The 20,403-nt window shown below is 44.8% G+C and overlaps 1 protein-coding gene across 9 annotated transcripts in view; it reads right to left on the bottom strand.

Annotated features, from left to right (window-relative positions):
• kcnc3a (potassium voltage-gated channel, Shaw-related subfamily, member 3a) overlaps nt 1-20,403 on the bottom strand; it is a 70,302-nt gene that overhangs the window by 13,333 nt on the left and 36,566 nt on the right. For 3 of the 9 annotated variants that reach the window (XM_076997085.1, XM_076997084.1, XM_076997088.1), the window contains exons 3-5: nt 12,873-13,830; nt 10,143-10,349; nt 8,077-8,145 (exon numbers count right to left, since the gene is read on the bottom strand). In XM_076997085.1, coding sequence (XP_076853200.1) covers nt 8,077-8,145; nt 10,143-10,349; nt 12,873-13,830 — 1,234 coding nt within the window. Of the gene's footprint in view, nt 1-7,357; nt 8,146-10,142; nt 10,716-12,872; nt 13,831-20,403 lie in introns of those variants that run through there. The other 6 variants (XM_076997087.1, XM_076997090.1, XM_076997091.1 and 3 more) reach the window with 4 other exon arrangements.

The following is a 20,403-nucleotide window of genomic DNA, read 5'->3' as shown; positions in this document are numbered from 1 at the left end:
CACATATGTGTAAAACTACTTCAACAGAACCAACCAACCCCTATAAGCCCACGCCCCCTCCATCTCTTCATCCCTCCATCTCTCTGTCTCTCATCTATCCATTCCTTTTAATATTTAGCTTTAATGCCAAGATGTCTCACAATGTTGCTAAAGCACAATAACATAACATTTTTAATTCTCAGTGAAACATCCATTGTTTCAACATTCTTATTATATTACTCCAAAATCAGCACAGAGGATTTGGGATTACTTTGTGAAGAAAATTGGTGAGTCAAATAAAAATGGCAAAACCCCTTTTTTATAGAAATGTTCTAATTAACATTGCAAGACCTGAATACAGGTCTTTAATAATAAATGAATTGGTGTTTGCTGTTTGATTTGTAACCCTGGGGTTGGGCTGCTCTAGTCAGGGCTGGCCAGACGGCATGGCCTTCTCTCGGGAAAAATAACACAAAAAATCATTGTGGTAGGCAGATAAATCTTAAGGGAGGATTCAGTGGGTTACACGCTCGCCCTCAGGCCATGGTATGGTGCCTCATATTTTGTAGCAATAAATCTCTCTCTCTCTCTCTCTCTCTCTCTCTCTCTCTGTGTCTCCCTCATTCTTTCTCTCACTCTCACTGTCTCTCTCTCACTTTCTTTCTAGAGAATGGGCAGGATACGTACAGGATGTGTGTGTGCGTGTGTTTGTGTGAGAGAGGGATGAGGAGACATGTTTGACTGTTGTTACAGTATCAGAAGGTCCAGACAGACAGGACTGCATGGTGCTGGCTGTCAGACTAACCAGAATGTCTGTGTGAACACAACAGGCAGATGTAACATGCCAGCTGTGTTGACAAAAAAAAGAGACCAAATGGTAAGGGTGTGGGCGGGGTGGGCGGGGCTTGACAGGGGTGGAGGTGCGGAGGAGGACAACACCATCAAAACCAGAAGGCCAAAAAGGTTCATGTAACCGAGGTTAAAAAAACATTATCTGATTTGGTTCTGACAAACTGGTCTAAAACTAGAAACCAGTTATGTTCACAAGCAGGTCTTTACTAATGAGCATCACACAGATGCATACGAACCCACACGCACAGGCAGACACACTCAAACCTTCATACACAAACGCTACACACAACCTGCCATACACACAACATTTAGATGTTTTGTGAGAGGTTCAGCAATGGATGACATCAGGGATTTCACCTCTTTTGTTTGTGATTACGTAAAACACATATTTGACACATACATTTCCATCGGTGCTTATATTTACATCTTCACCTGTTTTGCTCTATTAAAACGTCTAGCACCAAGATGTCCCTGGATGTCCAGGGGAGGACAGAGCGTCTCTCTGCATAGAGGGATCTGAGCAAAGCGTCAGAGCTGCTCTGTCATGCACGGAAGCTTCTGCTAGCTGGCAGGGCCAAGGAGGCACGGGTACATACCTTGGGTCAGACTTTAGTAACGCTACGGGGGCTGTAGGTGCGGCCTTGGGGGCGGGGCGGGGGGGGGGGGGGGTATGAGAGATGGCAGAGTGAGGGATAAATATTAGACCTGGTACAACTCTGAGAGTCTACTACTTTAATACTTCTCTGGTCCAAAATGATTCTAAAAACATTACTTTCTGGAAATTTCATTCATTTTAAACAATCTTTTCAAGTGAAATAATCTTGGTGTATTGGCTAATAAATTTACCCATTTCAAGACATAAAAGCTTGAAGAAAGTTTCATTATCTGCTAATACATTAAAGTGTAAAATGTGTAGAAATTGATTTGGAGAATCTTGGAACATTCTTCAGATTATCACAAAAAGAGAAAGATTATAAAGATGAGAAAGATTGCCTACATTCAAAATGTTTTCAAGATCATTTCAAGATCAAGGTGGTGTGGATAAAGTTAGTATAGCTTGTGGTAATAGAATTCTGTGCTTTGTTGTAGAATTTTCTAAAATGTAGTTAAGTGAAATCTATTTGGTTCCATATATGGAAATGCCTACAATAAAACTAGATACTTTATACAGTATTCATTAGTCCACATTTCATTTTTTTCTTGTTTAGATATCAAATATTGGCATTTATAAAGATCAAAAACCCTGATACTAGATTCAGATTTCCTTAACATGAAATAAAAACAAAACAAAATTAATAAGATTTCCAGGTTAATATTTGTAATATCCAGTTTTGAATATTTTTTTACATGACAAACAGTGGTGCCCAACAAGACAACATGCGTAAATTACACTGAAACCAACACACAGGCATGACAGGTTCATGGGGGTGGAGGCCTGACAGGTTCATGGGGGTGGAGGCATTACAGCTTCATGGGGGTGGCAGTGGTGGAGTGTCAGAGTGAAGTGTGGAGACCCTCAAAAAGGCAAATGAACTGTGAACACGGGGTTATCACGTACAGCACAGACAGGGTTAAACACCCACACTGGAAAACACACGCTGGAAAAGAGTCAATCAAGAAGATACAAACCATGTATGATAACGGCATACATGAGGGCAATATGTTAACATGAGAGCTCACACACACACACACACACACACGCGCGCGCACACACGCACACACACACACACACACACACACACACACACAGACAGACACACACACACGCACACACACACACACACACACACACACACGCACACACACACTCACTCACACACCTATTGCTTAAGAGATTTCATACACAATACATGTACTTATCATATCCTAACAAAAATAATAATCCTGCACATTCTGTTCTTAAACACATAAATCCATTACTTGCCGAGTTCAATTCAAGCCTTTAAAAGCAAGTTGAGATTAAACCTCTTTTCGAGTCTGATGGAGACCTACTTGACTCTTAGCAAACGCTGTGGCTTCAGTACGTATAGCATCCCAAAATATCAGCAGTCAGCAAAGGTTCAAGAAAGGCGGGACATCGTTGAAGAGTGAATGGGGATTTCCTGGCAACCTGCCAGCTTTCACACGGTTCCTGTAGTGCTGATTAAAATGCTCTAATTGGGTCCCCACTGAGTGAAAAGCAGAGAACAGCAGTTCCTGTAGAACTATTTCTCTGGCCCTGCTGGATTGAGCCCCCCCATCACACCCCTAACCCCAATCCCATTCCTGGCCCTTTAGAGGCCAGACTAACTCACCCAACAAAGCAACCATCGCACATGGGGCACATACACACACCTTGGGATGCAGGACATGAGTTTTGGCCATGCCAGATTAGATTAGATTACATTTGATTCCTTTTATTGTCATTGCACAGAGTAAGTACTGATGAACTCATACACTGTAAAAAAGAAAAAGTTGAGAAAACTCAAATTTTCAAGGCAACTTACTGCACTCGATTTTTGAGTTTTGATCCCAACTCAAACTTTTAAGTTTTTAAGAAATTCACTCAGTTGAGCCAACTTATTATTTCTTGTTCCAATTATTTATTTTTCACAGGTATATAAACTTCAGATTTTAAGTATTGCCTACAAATAATTCAAGTTATGCTAACTTACTATATCTTGTTCAGATAATTTATCTTGCTCATGTATATAAACCTCAAAATGTAAGTTACATACCAGGAGTTCCAAGTTTTTTAAAGTTGTGTCAACTTATTATATTGTGCCATGGTGTGGGAGCAAAAGGCCATAGACAAGTCCATTCTCACCTTGCAAGAAAATTGGCACTCACAGGCACAATTAGATCAAACTCAAGGCCTTAACTAACTTGGCCTTGTACATGAAATACAGGGGGAGGTCATGAAGATGACAACGTTACACATACATGGAGGGGAAACTCGGATAATGCACATGTACATTAAAAAATGGAACGGGGTGACTTAACTAATAATACACAATTAATAATCAATAATATATAACACTATACAGACATAAACACCACATAATACGCATAACAGGGCCGGAGCCGCAAGGGCTCATGGGTAATGACGTCACCCCGACGCTACAATATCTTGTTCAGATAATGTAATATTTCCATACCTGTCAAATGTCCCGTTTTGGCCGGGAAAGTCCCGTATTTTATCGCTCTGTCCCGGCATCATCCCGTATTTTTATTTTCCAGTATTTTCCCATATTTTCAGTTTTCAATTGTTATTTTTTTTAAAGCATTCATGTGCCGCTCCAAACAGAATTCTGTCACTAGCCTCGCGAGAACTGCCACCCAGACTACTGCAGGTGGCAGTTCTCGCGAGGCTAGTGACAGAATTCTGTTTGGCGCGGCACATGAATGCGTTAAAGAAAATAACAATTGAAAACTCGCGGGTTTAGTCACATTTGTAGTTCAAAACATATTTGGGGTGTTTTTCTTCACTTTTTGCCACTCCAAAGATGTTTTCGTCTCTCCTACAGCCTCGATTGCAGCTATATGCAAATAACCGATTATGCAAATTACGCGATACGCGATTACGTCAGATACGGGAAATGTCTCGTATTATTAAATACAAAACTTGACTGGTATGTATTTCACATGTACATAAATCTCTAAATTCAATACTAAGAATAGCTAACTGAAGTTGGGTCATACAAGACAAATGACAAAACACATTTGGACGGTAATATTCAGTTCAGAGTAGCATAGGTCGTTGCTTGCTGCAGGTGAAATCCATTTCAAGTTGTCCGGAGTCAAATTCTGGCAGAAATCGCAAACCCCGCCCCGTTCTCAACTAAGGAGTTAAATTGACCATGTGCAGAGGAGTTGGCCTGGCCTTAACTAGGGTTCAACTACAATTTGTATGTTTTGACAATGAAGGTTGTAAGGTCAGATCAACTTTTAACAAGAAACTCAATAAAGTAAGCCGATCTAATTACTTTGTTATAGTTTATGGTGCAGTTAATTATTTTTGGCTCAGCTAAAAAAAAATCATAGTAAGGTGAGCAATTTTAAGTTCTGTTTTTTACAGTGTACAGTGCAAGCAACAATTAAACACAAAAAAAACAAATTTTAAAGTTTCAGATCAATGTGAAATCCCATGGCTCACTGTCTCCACCCCATGCACTCAGGTCTCCATTTCTATCCCTCCCTAGACATCTTATCCTTCTCCAGCAGAGCAGGAACCACAGCAAGAGTTCCAAGTTCCCCAAAGAACCACGGATCTGTGAGGATCTGTCCAGAAAAGCCTCACTGACCTCAGAACCGGCTCTCCAGATGCAGGAATCCTTCATTAATGGGGTGAATACAAACTGGGCTCAGAAGGGACACTATTACATTAAGAATCTTATTCCATGTTATTATATGTGATATTTTTAGGGGATTTGGCGCGTCACAATGTGAGTCCTGAACTTGTGTCAGTATGGGGATTTTACTGACCACTGTCCCAGCTAGATCTGTAGATAAGCTGGAATAATGTTCTCCTACATGAAATCTGACCCAAGAAAAAAAACCTGCACTAGTTTTGTGTCACCGACAAAAATAAAAACTTGAATAACAAAATAAAATACTTGATTTGATAAAATACTTGAATGATCGATGAAGGATATTGCCAAACACGACAATGAATGGGTCTAACTGATTACTGCCTTGAGTTACAAAGACACTGACAGGCTTTGGTTACTGCTGTGATTCACAAGCTCATCTCACCAGCGGTGGAGGGACAATCAATATTTTTGCCAGAGCAGGCCAGGAATCAGTGGACAGGAAAGGAATGTAGAGAAAGAGAATAAAGGGGGAGAGAGAGGGAGAGAGATGGAGAGGGAGGGAGAGATGTGATTGCAATCCTGCATTGCTGCATCTATCCACTGCAAGAAGACAAAGGGCCAGAGAGAAAAGTGACTACAGTGCTGTCAGGCCGGCCTGTGGTACAGGGAGCACAGTGTCAGGACAGAGTGGAGAGCAGACACACCAGACATCCCCCTCAGCTCCCGCCGCACCTCACAGCTCCCTCTGCTCTGTCAGCCCTTCGTAGGGCACTGCTACCGCAGTGGGTCTCCAACAAAGCTCTCACTGTGTTGAGGACCATGAATAACAATTAACAGTGATCAATGTGCCCAAGAAGCACTCTCTACAGCATAAACAATGGTTGACAAGGAAATAACCCTAAAGAAAAAAAAAAACAGACACACTCCCACACCCACATAATTATATTAATATAAAGTGCCTACACGTTCTGATCAGTGATGTCATACTGAGGTCATGTTGATTATGACACGTGACATTATGACATGGCCTGGGGCTCGGCCAACCTGTCACCACTGCATTATGGGTTCCCCATACCATCCTTCTCAGTCCCACAATGCTCTCCGCCACTGTTTCCTTGGTAACAGCGGATAAGAGGGCGATCGAGGGAGGAGAGGTACTTGGAGAGAGGCAGATAGCAGGAAAGCCGTGAGTTAGAAGAGGGCGGAGAGGGAGGAACAAAACAATAAAACAATTGTGGTGGGAAGAGGAATACAGTTTACACAATGGCCCTTGAATACACACAAGCGCACACACACACACACACACACACACACACACACACACACACACACACTACAAATGAGAAAACACACGTGAGAAATATAGGTCAGTTAGCTTTGGGACAAAAAAAAAGAAGCTGCCAAACCTAACCTTTGACTTTTGCCTCTTTGCCCTTTAGCATTTGTGAGCAAAGGTCAAAGTGTAATGACAGGCCAATAAGCTACTGAGCAAATACAGAGAGAGAGTAGAGAGAGAAAAATTGAGAGGGAGAAAGAGAAAGAGACATAAATAGAATGAAGCAAGAGAAAGGAATGAACAGAGTTGTATAAGTAGCTCCAGGCTGGTGACCTCTTGACCTCTTGACCTGTCCTCTCTCCTGCTTTGCCAATGCTTGCAGTGTCTCTATGTTATGGCCCAATCACAGCACAGCACACACTGTCACTATGACAACAGCCCAGGTGTGTCACAGGAGTAACTTACCTGCACATCTAGCTATGTGTGTATGTGTGAACACCTTTTGTGTTATCTAATGATCAGAATCAGTGGGTCCACTGTTTGATTTACGCACTATATGTATGGATTTGCTTGGATGTCTGACTGAAGTCTGACTGGTTGAGCTCTGTGTTTGACGTCAGTGTGGTGCCGATCCTGCTTCAGTTGTGCCACATTACAAAAATGGTAAGTATACAGGTGTACACAGTAAGTGGACAGGCCATCCCTCTCTCTGTGTGTGTGTGTGTGTGTGTGTGTGTGTGTGTGTGTGTGTGTGTGTGTGTGTGTGTGTGTGTGTGTGTGTGTGTGTGTGTTAGTGGTGTGTCCTGATTTTCTCCCGGGTCTTATATCCTCACACACCAAACATCAGTGTTTCAGCGCGGCTCGTCCTCCCGGTGTTTGGACTCCACCAACCCCCGACACCACCCCCAACCCCAACTCCACACTAAACCCACCCCGGCACCACACAGCTGTACTACACCCCATCTAGGAAACTGGAGGGATGTAAATCTAGGCATGTGGTGAGCCGTGCTGAAACACTGCTTCCCAAAGCCCAGGGTGGAGGGCACGTCCAGGAGAGGAGAAAAAACAGTGTTTGTTCACACACAGACAAAACACAGGCCCCTCTCAGTGGCCCAGGACCCTGACTCCCGCACAGCACACACACGCCCCCTGGTGTCGGAAGGGCGAAATTTAGGGTCTCACTTTAAAAAACTTTTACAGTACCGCAAAGGAAGAGGAAAAAGACATAAAGAAAGGCATGTGAAGGAGACAGAAAGGGCGGGTCTCTCCCCCAGGGTGCCGGCTCACTGTGACAGGGCAGGAAGAGGAAGAGGAGGACGAGGAGGAGGCCACAGCAGCGTCAAACAGAGCACAGTGTACACACACACACACACACACACACACACAAGACAGATGTGGACAGGACAGTGACAGTGTAACAGGATAGCAACAAGAGCCGACATACAAACGCATGACACGACACAACCTGAGAGGGGAAGAAACACAACAAGAGTGCATCAGACAAACGAACCCCCGACAACACACACACACTACTCAGTGCTTACGGTACAAAGTGAACTCTTTAACACACACACACACACACACACACACACACACACAAACACACACACATGCTCTTTCAGCCAGGTGACTGGACGGGACTTGGCTGGAATAAGTGTGAAACGTTTTACGCTGTACCATTGGTCAGTGGGTTGATTAGTGGTAATTTTGAATTACTGTGCTGGGCAGCATGTTCAAAGAATGTGGCTAGGGAGAAAGAAAGAAAAATCGAGAGAGAGATAGTGAATAGGCAAGAGCAAAATGAGTAAGGCACAATAACAAGTAGAGAGAAAGAGAGAGAGAGAGAGAAAGAAGAGAGAGAGAGAGAGAGAGAGAGAGAGAGGAAAGAGGTATGATTTTCCTGAGGCCGTAATGTGATTCATAATATATTAGAAATCAGTGTACAGCCTCTCCAAACACTGGCAAAGTTCAAAACCAAACACTCCAAGAAAACACTCATTCATCAATGTTTAGATGTGAATATATCTACGTTTGTGTGTATGTGTGTGTGTGTTGGTGGAGGTTGTGCTAATAGAAATGTAGTTATATCCATTGGACAGACCTAGTGATATGTGAATTTTAATATAAATCATAATCAGATCAGTGTAAGTGTAAAAACACACACACTTTATCACTCATAATATACACTCAAAAGATTATAACACTGGAAAAGTCATACATCAAATGCTTTATAATAACTGACATGCATTTTTTAATACAGGCAAACATTATGCAAACAGTATGCCTGTATGACCATGTGAATGTATTTTTGTGTGAACTCATGTGGTGTGGTTTTTACTGTAACACAAAACACAAAATGCTGGTGAATGTTTGTGATTGCCTCAAACACTCTCTCTGCATACTCTCTCTGCATACTCTCTCTGTATACTCTCTCTGCATACTTTCTCTGCATACTATCTCTGCATTCTCTCTCTGCATTCTCTCTCTCGGCAAGTGTGCTGGAGCCCCCTATTTTTGTACATACAGTAATTACTTTTTGATTTTTTGTTACCTCTTTGTCCCTATGGTTTGATCCAAGAAGAGGCGGAGCTTGCATTGAGGTCCTGCTGTAGCAGAGACCCCTCTGGCTCGAACCATTCCTCTCCTCGGGGAGAGACAGGACTAGCAGCTGCAGCTTTTTGTAGTTGTTCTATATTTGTTTGTTGTTGTTGTGGAGAGGTTTAGGAGCAAGATAAGGGGCACATTCTGGGTTACTGAGGTCAGGGGTCATGGAGTTGAGCAGAGGAAGTGCAGAAAGCAATGACATGCAAATGAGGATGGAGGGATGGAAGGAGAGAGACAGCAAAGTCTGAAGTGAGGGACAAGAAGCAGAAGAAAGAGGAGGAATAGGAGGAAAGAGGAGAGCAGGGCAGCCATACAGAGAGAAAATAGGCAAACGAGGAAGAGAAGGAAACTGGATAGATAGATAGATAGATAGATAGATAGATAGATAGATAGATAGATAGATAGATAGATAGATAGATAGCTAGCAGTGGAAGAGAGACTAATATACCAATGAATAGGGCCAGACAGCAAAGCAGATAGATAGATAGATAGATAGATAGATAGATAGATAGATAGATAGATAGATAGATAGATAGATAGATAGATAGATAGATAGATAGATAGATAGCAGTGGAAGAGAGACTAATACACCAATGAATAGGGCCAGACAGCAAAGCAGATAGATAGATAGATAGATAGATAGATAGATAGATAGATAGATAGATAGATAGATAGATAGATAGAGTGTGCACAAATGCAGTGATTCTGCGTTTGCTCCATGTTTTTGTGGCTCTGTGTGTCTGTGCATTCATGACATGCAGGATTTTATTTGAATCACAGAGACTCTGCAGACAAACGTAATATGAATAACTCTAATTTGCCATTATGTAAACGTCATCATTGAGACTATCTTGGCCACTGTAAAGACTTGTGTTTGAAATGAGAACAGATGCATAGAAATGCATCCACTTCAGCCAAAGTATGAGAAGAGCCGTGGTGGGACACAGCAATCCGTCCAAATTATTGATGTAGGTTAGGTGAGGTGAAGACACAGGGCTCACAGGTACACCTGACAGTATGTTTATATGTGTGTATGTAAACTCTGACTCTGGCATGCACACCTTACCTTTCCTGACTTTGCTCTCTGTACTGTATTCTGGATGTGTGTGTGTGGTGCGGTGCATGTGTGTTTTGCATACCTTTCCTGACATTGCTCTCTGTGGGGCGGAACTCCCCGGTGCTGAGCAGGAAGCAGGCGCGGTCGTGGGGGTACCGCTCACGGCCCACCGACGAGCCAAGGCCTCCCGTGGCCGGACTCCTGTCATCCGGACCCAGCACCTGGTCTATTGTGGGACAGTCCTCGTTGGCCAGGGCTGCGTTAGCTGCATCTCCGTTCTGCTTTGAGTCTGCCACGTGCACACACACACACACACACACACACACACACACACACACACACACACACACACACACGCACACACACACGCACACACACACACGCACACACACACACACAAATACGCACAAGCGCACAGAGACGTAGATAGGGGGAGGTAGAGAGAGACGGAGAAAAGAAAGTAGTGGAAAAAGTTAACGAGGGCGAGACGCATGAAGGGTTCACGAGGGAGGAGGGGATGGAGTGATGAATGGAAGGATCGGGACAGATGATGCAGCATGGACATGAAAAGAGGAAATATCACAGAAAGAGAGAGAGACAGAGAGAGAGAGAGAGAGAGCAGGACGTGAGAAGAGAATGTCAAGGTTCATATGTACTACAGGGAAACATTGACAAAGCACAATCATGGATTACACACACCCACCCACACACACACATTCACACACACACACACACACACACACACTTCATCACACATAGTTTAGAATTCACCGCAAAGAGAGAAACCTGGGAGGGAACGTGTGATTATTTCTTGGATGTCCAATAGAATCTCATGTGAGTTAACACAGATTACAGAAACACACAGGGACAAATCCCAGTAAAGTCATGGAGATAAACAGGGACAAGTGTGAGAATAATGGGACAGATTACATAACTGACATTCTTAATCTGTAAAGAGAGGAGATCATACTAAAGCCCTACGCATATGCACACACACACACGCGCGCGCGCGCACACGGACACACACACACACGCACATACACCCACACACACACACACGCACACACTCACTCACACATACACACACGCACGCACACACACACACACACACACACACACACACACACACACACACACACACACACACACACACACACACACACACACACACAGATACCAGACCACGGGCAGGTGATGATGAATCTTGGTAATTGATTCAGTGTTAAGACACACTAGAAAGGAAGGCCTCATAACACTACACAGAGAACATTTAGAACTACAGTGAAAAGCTTCACCAAGTTTCCTTCCCATAAAATACAATTAACGCATAATAGGAGTGAAAGCAGCATTGTGTAGGCTAGAATAAAGACTCTTCAGCTATCTCAATGCTGTGACAGGTCATGTGACCAGCAAGCGGAATCTTAAAGGATCGCTTACATAATCCCTCCGGGAGCACACAGTTACAGCCCGAAGATCCTGAGGTCAGTGGTGAAGCTCCTATTTCACAGACCCACGAGTTTTCCCTCCATCAGAGGTGTAAAGAGGAACTTCCTTGTCACATTTCATAATTATCAGCGTGACTGAATAATGGCAGCCTGTGTGAAATGTCTCTTCTTCTGTTGCATTAACGTCACTCGGTGCGCTAAGTGTATTCTCCCGATTGCTCCAGACGATGGTTCCTCAGCAAGGCCGATCCTTAGGAAGAGAAGTGTTCACCAAAGCCCCAAACGTTTCCACAGCACACAGCCTATTTTACACTGTCTAACACTCCTCTTTAACAACTGTGGCCCTGTGACAACTGAGAACCTGAACGTGTCACAGACGTAATTTCTCAGGAGCTTCAGCCCTTGTGATGAACAGGGACACCTGCTCACGAGGGCAGCAGGGGCCAGCCACGGTTCTGACTGGGTATCAGGCCCACCAGGACAGCCAACTTTTACATATTGCTCCTGTCTTAAGCATTTTTTTGTTATTTTATGGACTTTATGTTTCTGATATCTTTATTAATCATATTTTAATTTAGGTTTTCTCTGTGAAGCACTTTGCACATTATAAGTACTATAACTTGAACTACTTTCAGAAAGTGCTACAGAAATAAAGAGATACTACAGCAGGCTCTAATGATTATTATTTGGTCTCATGCTTAGAGAAACGCTGGTCGTGTTTCACAAAAAGCTGCTTAATCATTAAAATAATTAAAGATACAAACAAGACTTACTGAAACCTGTCTCTACGTTGTAGTGCAGGAAAGGGTCTGTATTAGAGGAAGCACACAGTGAGGACGGTATGTGGTAACTTATACAAACTCCTCTAACATGAAGTTTCCACTACTCTTCTGCCTGATGTAAACCTGTACATAGTGTGGGTGGATTCTCAGAACTGACACAGGGTTGTCTTGTCATTCTCATCAATTTATCATGACAGAGTCTCATAAACACACACACCATCTCTCTTTCTCTCTCTCTCTCTCTCACACACACACAGACACTTGTCTGATTATCGGTCACGTACTGTTAGCCTAGTTTAGTTAATGATTCTTGATTATAGACATTCAGGGCTGGCAGCTACTGTCACACATACACACACATTAACAAATACCCCTGGTCAAATGCTTTGATTAGAACAAAGTATTGTATTTTCTGTGGAAATCTTTGGAATGTAGGGACACACATGAACACATACATGCTGTGTCTCTCACACACACACATACACGCACACGCACACACACGCACACACACGCACACACGCACACACACACACACACACACACACACACACACACACACACACACACACACACACACACACACACCTGCACGGTTGATCTCTATGATCTCCTCCTGTGCTAAGGGGCAATCTCCGCCCAGCACGTTACCCATGATCCTGTGTGGTGAGGCGGTTGCCATGGCGAGGGCATCGGGCTTGCAGTAGTTGGGCGAGCCGGGCTGCGGGGCACGTGGGATGTGCTTGTTCTTCCTCTTGGGCAGCTTCTGCTTGGCCATCGCCAGCGAGTAGTACAACCCGAAGTTGTTGACGATGACGGGCACGGGCATGGCGATGGTCAGCACGCCCGCCAGGGCGCACAGCGCGCCCACCAGCATCCCCGACCACGTCTCCGGGTACATGTCGCCGTAGCCCAGCGTGGTCATGGTCACCACGGCCCACCAGAAGCCGATGGGGATGTTCTTGAAGGCGGTGTGGGCGCTGGCCGTGGGGTCGGCGGGGTCGGCGCCGATTCGCTCGGCGTAGTAGATCATGGTGGCGAAGATGAGCACACCCAGGGCGAGGAAGATGATGAGGAGGAGGAACTCGTTGGTGCTGGCGCGGAGCGTGTGACCCAGCACGCGCAGGCCCACAAAGTGGCGCGTGAGCTTGAAGATACGGAGGATCCGGACGAAACGCACCACGCGCAGGAAGCCCAGCACGTCCTTGGCGGCCTTGGAGGAGAGACCGCTCAGGCCCATCTCCAGGTAGAAGGGCAGGATGGCCACGAAGTCGATGATGTTGAGCGAGCTCTTGAAGAACTCGGCCTTGTCCGGGCAGAAGATGACTCGCGTGAACACCTCGATGGTGAACCACATGACGCACACGCCCTCCACGTACGTCAGCCAGCGGTCCGTCACCACCTCGAAGGTCACCTCCTCCCGCGTGACGTTACCCACGGTCACGTTCTCCGTCCTGTTGTAGATGGTGTTGAAGATCTCGTGTGTCTCCAAGCAGAATGTCGAGATGGAGATGAGGATGAAGAAGAGGGAACCGAATGCCACGTACTGGACAGAGCAGGAGACAGCAGGAGAGTGGGGGAAGGAGGGAGAGAGACAGACAGACAGAGAGACATAGAGAAGGAAAAAGAAAGGGAGAGAAATAAAGGGGAGATGAGTAAACAGAGAATAATGAAAACACAGCCACTGTATCTGGTCTTCCACTACAGGAAAGTCCTGGCACTGCACAAAACTACTGTCAGCATCAGTGATTTTAGGATCAGGCCTCTGAGAAATATGTTCACCACCAGGCCAGTCGTTTTTTGATTGCTGAGATAAAGCCATTAAGCTAATGATGCTTTTCAGACCAAAGCAGGCAAGAAAAATAAGATCACCTCTGGGATTATATTAGATTATATTTTTCTCTTTATTGAAAGTTTGTTGTTGGAATGGTAAAGATACCTTAGCGGAAATAACCCACATTATAACTATGATAAATTGTTACAGGAAAGAACTTTCACACAGATAAAGTCCTGCTTTTATGTGTTTTGGGCCATTGCAGAGGCAATCCGAAACCCAAACCAAGCATCATTCTGCAGACAGAGGGCGCCAGATACCACAGTCATTTCAAGAGTCCCTATGTGCACACGTGTGCGCTAATGTGGCATGAAGACCTTGAATGCGGGTGTCAGAGCCAGGGAAAGGACCACAGAGAGGCACCGAGACCAAGATGCAAAGAAAACAAAAACCAAAAAACAAGAAAACAGGCTTGCATGGTGAAGAAACACAAACCTGACCAACAGCAGACAGCAAGACAGAAACAGAGAGAGGATGTGAGCGTGTTACAGAAGTGAGTTATAGCAGGTGGTGTCAGACTGCGTCCAGTAAAGACGGTGTTGTGTCAGCTCCCTTGCAGATAGACGTGTATCGATCTGCCCCTGTGAACACGTCCCTTCGCTTTAGAGCGCTCCTCCTGTTACCTGCAATCAATACAATATGTTCACCTCAGCATGTGTCCCGGTGCTGCACCATGCCACACACACACACACACACACACACACACACACACACACACACACACACAGACCAGTGCTGAGGAAGGACCATTTTTACCGCAGGCCACTGAAATATGCAGCCATCACAGAAGATGCTTATAAAATTACTTATGCTACCTCTCATCAATAACTAGCTATTAGAACCCTTTCAAATGCTCCCAGCACGTGACCCCCTTCCTTATTTACCACACACACACGCACACACGCACGCACGCACGCACGCACGCACGCACACACACACACACACACACACACACACACACACACACACACACACACACACACACACACACACACACACACACAGAGTTACTTAAATACTTAAGCATTTGATAGAAGCACCTAAAAAGTGACATCTTTAAGGACGTTTCTCAAATAGCAGCAGTCAGGTCAATCCTCCCATGACAGATGAACAGCAGTCAAATGAAGGACTGAGACGTCCTGGGAGAATTAACTAATTCCCCAACCCGATTAGCATGAACTAATTTGAAGAGCCCATCTCATCTCGTCATGGCCTCAAAATTCTGATGAAGCGCCCGTTTGTGTGTTGATCTGACACGCCATCACCGTCAACGTCGTTTTCACACCACACGGACAGCCTGCTCCAGATACGCTCTAGAGTTCGCCCACTCTCGGTCTGCGGGAGACTCGGGCATTTTTGACGTGCTATGAGCACGCATCTTCGTGCGTGCTGAGCTGCTGCGGTGGAGAAGTTCCAGCATGCTCGTGGTGCTCAGACCTCCAGGAGCAGATGGGGTCTCGGGTTTGTCACTTTTTCGACAGCGCAACGACTCCTCGCATGCGCTGAGAAACCTGAGAGAACGCAAGTGAGCTTAAACATTTAAGAGATGTGAGGGTCCCTACAGGGGACAGAACTCCTGCCACAGTTCTGTGTGCCATCTCCATGATGCCCCTCAACAACAGAAGACACGCTCCTACACACAGACGCTCCTGCACTGAATCCCTGGGCTCAGGCTCCCAGCACCTATTTAATGTGCGTTTGCGCAATGTCTCGTGCTCGTCTTTGTCTAAAGTTCATGCCTGTGTGAGTGACCGATTCTGTTTGCTTTCACTACCCATGCTGGGCTTCTCGTTAAGTGTTAAATAAAGTGTATGTTTCAGCGGTCCGAGGTGGGGGTTCGGAGCGCCCTTGGAGATGCTGCGGATAGCAGCCAGCGCGCGGCGCAGAGCCAGGCCCCCGGTAGCGCCCAAAAGGGCAGCCGAAGCTCCCCGAGGGAACACGCCAGGACCGGAGGGACTCCGCCGCCTGTTACGTCTGCCTCACCTGAGCTAGCTGTTACCACTGTTACCAGCTGTTACCACTGTTACCAGCTGTTACCACTGTTACCAGCTGTTACCTCTGTTACCAGCTGTTACCACTGTTACCAGCTGTTACCACTGTTACCAGCTGTTACCTCTGTTACCAGCTGTTACCACTGTTACCAGCTGTTACCACTGCTAGCTCTGTGGCAGGCAGCCCGAACGGTGTCGTGGCTGCCGGTGACTGTGTGTTTGTCCGTCCCAATGTTTTTCCCTCTTGTGCCATTTGTGTTTAATGTACCAGTGTGTGTGTTTGTGACTGTGCCCGTGTTCAATGTATTCTCCCCTGTCTTCCCAGGGAGGTTGTTTTAGAGCTGTTTGCGGCGGCTCCCACCATCGGGGGAGACGGCTCTCGGGGGTCGTGATCCCGGCGACTCCGGACCTGCCCGTAGGTGAGGTTCGGGGCTTTCCAGCTTTGTGGGACGCTCCGGGAGTAGCGAGCCCCTGGTGGAGGGCTCTGTCACGGTCACAGCTCCGGACCCCTCCTTGTGGGCGTGTCGTTATGTCGTCTGCGTGCCGTTATGTCCATGGTTGTAGTTCCGTGGGTGTGGGTCGTTTGTGAGTGTGTTCGTAGTCTCATCTGTGCCTTGTCTCGTGATCACGAGGGTATGTGTTACTTCACCTATTTAATGTGCGTTCGCGCAATGTCTCGTGCTCGTCTTTGTCTAAAGTTCATGCCTGTGTGAGTGACCGTTTCTGTTTGCTTTCACTACCCATGCGAGGCTTTTCGTTAAGTGTTAAATAAAGTGTATGTTTCACCATGAGAGTCGTTCTTCATGCCTCCTCCTTCGTTCATCACAATTTGCATCTAATAATGTGCAGTAATTGAATAAATGAGATGCATTTAGATTTTAAGAGCAAAGCAGTGGCATTAGGAGGTCCTGGGTAAATATAACTTACGTTCACAGAAGACTCCTAACGGCTGATGTCACCTCTTCTTCTCATTACAAACTACAAGCAAAAGAAGCTGCCACAACGAAAAAGTTCTCATGAACAATTTTGTCTGCTTTGCAGTCAGCACCTATCATTCTCTTTGTTCTTTTCTATCAGGCTGAATGAAGCTCGAGGTCTGTATTGTGTTGCCCTGCATTAAGAAAATGTTGCGTTTGTCATCAAGTCACTACTTGGTGGATAGTGTCACTACTAATCGAGTAGCTCGATTTAAAAATGTAGTAACTACTTCATCAATGGGAATCATAAGCTGGTGGAACTAATAGCTTCGGTACTTACACCAACAGCGCACTGGTGGAGCAGGTTTTCTCTCGTGTTTAAGTGGGAGCGAACAGGGATCTAGAATGTTCTGGAGCATCAAGGCAAGAATGGAAATCGCCGCTGGTGGGCAAAGTTTGGAAGTCGTGTGGAGGGAGGGTAATCGCTACATTAAAACCACTGACAGGTGAGTTTAATAACATCGTTATGCAGCACGTGAACAGCCAGTTTTTAAAAGTTGAATCAGAAAAGAAAGAGGGCAAGCATGAGGGTCTGAGTGACTTTGTCAAGGCTTAAACTTGTGATTGCTAGACTCCACAGTCCTGTGCAGTGTTTCTGGTGTGCAGAGGTTAGTATCTACCAAGAGACATCCACGGAAGAACAACCAGTCAACAGGTGACAGGGTCATGGGCACTCAAGGCTCACTGATGCATGTCGGGAGTGAAGGCTAGCCCGTCTGATCGGATCTCGCACAAGCACTGGAGCACAAAATGCTGAACACGCCGGCTTTGATAGCTGTCAGAACATTCAGTCCCTCATAAGTTGCTGCGTGCGGAGCTGTGTGTGTGCAGACAGATGATACACAGGCCACTTTTGTTCACTGCCCAAAGTGCCAATAATGGGCATGTGAGTGTCGGAAATTGACCGTGGAGCAATGAAAGATGGTGGGAGAGCTTAGGTTCTGGCATTCGTGTGAATGTTTGATGGCAGTGGTGTCCTATAGGACAACACACCCTGCCACACTGAAGATAATGTTCAGGAATGACTTGAGGAATAAACAGTGCAAGGTGTTAACTTGGGCCTCCAAATTCTCCAAATCTCAATCCCAACAAGCACACGTGGAATGTGCTGGAAAATAAATCAGATCCATGAAGGCCACACAATTTACAAGACTTACAGGACAAAAGCTCACACCTACAAGACTTACAGGACAAAAGCTCACACCTACAAGACTTACAGGACAAAAGCTCACACCTACAAGACTTACAGGACAAAAGCTCACACCTACAAGACTTACAGGATCTACTGCGAATGTCTTGTTGGCAGACATCAGACATCACAGGACAACGTATATATCAAATCAAATCAAATCAAAATTTATTTGTATAGTGCTTTTCACAACACATGTTGTCACAAAGCAGCTTTACAGGATTTACAAGGTTAACAATACTATGGGTCCAAATCCAGAGGCGACAGTGGCGAGGAAAAACTCCCTATGATGGTGGGGAATAGGAAGAAACCTCGGGAGGACCAAGACTCAAAAGGGAACCCATCCTCCATTGGGCGGCCCGTTAACACACAAATTATACAAAATACAAACAAATACACAAGTCACACACAAATCACACAATCAGACTAAGTATAAGGTAACTAAGATGAAAATTCTGGGTGTTGATATTGTCACTGTAAATGTCTTGTGACATTTAGGTGTATATGTATACACACACACACACACACACACACACACACACACACACACACACACACACACACACACACACACACACACACACAGTACATACACCTTATATCCACTTTGAATTTGCATCAGACCTCTGCTTGTGTCCACTCATCGATTTTTCCCCATTGGTTGAGGTACCTCAATGTCAGAGACCACTGCAGTGAAAATGATTGTGATAGTACCTAGCCAATTTGCCTATCCTGTGTGTCCTCTTTTGACATCGCCCTTTGAAAAGAACATGTGAAGTTTTGTTTCATTTTCAATCTGTCTGGCACACAAATATGACACATGAGATTTCATGTACGTGTTTAAACCTCATGGGCGATTTCTGTCAGTGGAACAATATCTATGAACTCAGGCCAAAGTTCATAGATATCTATGAACTGAAGACCAAAGCAGGGAGCAGGTGCTTCACTGGGGCTTTTTATTGGGGCTTTAGGTATCAGTGGTTTGAGACTCATCATTAAATGTTCCTACAGAGTTGAGAGGAATGTTAGATAAGCATTAAGCATTTATTAGTGGTAATTAAATGCAACACTGGCTTAAAAAGACAAAAAAGCAGAGAGCAGAACAGAGTCACTAAATAATGTTGACAAAGTGCCTAATTTTATAGAAGTCTTATAGAGAACAGAAGGGATGAGGACATAAACAGAAGAAAGGACGACCAGCAGAAATCATCATCAGATTTGAGGAGGGAACCTGGGAGGAAGGTCTAACAGATACTGCAGACTAACGTGTAGTTAGTGTCCGCTGTGCTAAATCCCAGTTTTAATGAACCTGAGATCCAAAAACATAATAGTCTGGGACAGAATATTCTGGGCTTAAGTCCTGAAGGGCTGTACCACTGATAGTGGGGGGGGGGGGGGGGGGGGGGGGGGGGGGGATGTGTAGCATGGTCTTTTATCGGCTTACCAATACAGTTTTACACAGTCACATGACCAGTTACCCCTCAAGTTGCCAGAGAGAGACTGCTGAATTGTATCAGGATATATATTATACAGTTTACAATCTTCATCTACTACTTAAGGTTAACAAGTTCTAACCTAAGGTAATATATATGAATGACTTTTATATTTAGTACTATAACTGTGATGATCATCACAGTGGCAATACATCCAGCTACAATATTTAATATTAGATGTTTACAATATTTAAATTTCATGTAGCCTTTAGATGAAAATGGATCTACATATTCTAATCACATATTTGCACTCGTTGCTAGTTATCTGGACTTTATTTTATTTGTTTATATTGATGTTGGAAATGCCATTGTTGCATGGACGTAATTTTGATTTCAAAAGTGGGGGGGACATGGATTCGTCGCTATTTAAATATTTGGTTTTAACCGTAAAAACTGGGGGGGACCAAAACCGGCTTTTGAAAAAGTGGGGGGGACATGTCCCCCCCGTCCCCCCACAAAATTACATCCGTGCATTGTTGCATTATGGGATGCTGTACACCATGAATAAATCTCTGCTCACATGCTGCAAGTTTTTTTTTTACAGAATAGTATGTCTTTCAGGTATCTCTCGCATACTGGAGAAATGTGTTTTGGTCACATACTGCATACTATACAATATTTTGGTCACAGTCAGT

The sequence above is a fragment of the Brachyhypopomus gauderio genome, chromosome 2, assembly GCF_052324685.1.
Source record: "Brachyhypopomus gauderio isolate BG-103 chromosome 2, BGAUD_0.2, whole genome shotgun sequence".
Taxonomy (NCBI): Eukaryota; Metazoa; Chordata; class Actinopteri; order Gymnotiformes; family Hypopomidae; genus Brachyhypopomus; species Brachyhypopomus gauderio.
Note: the sequence above shows the minus strand (reverse complement) of the source record. Positions and strands in the feature narration are given on the sequence as shown.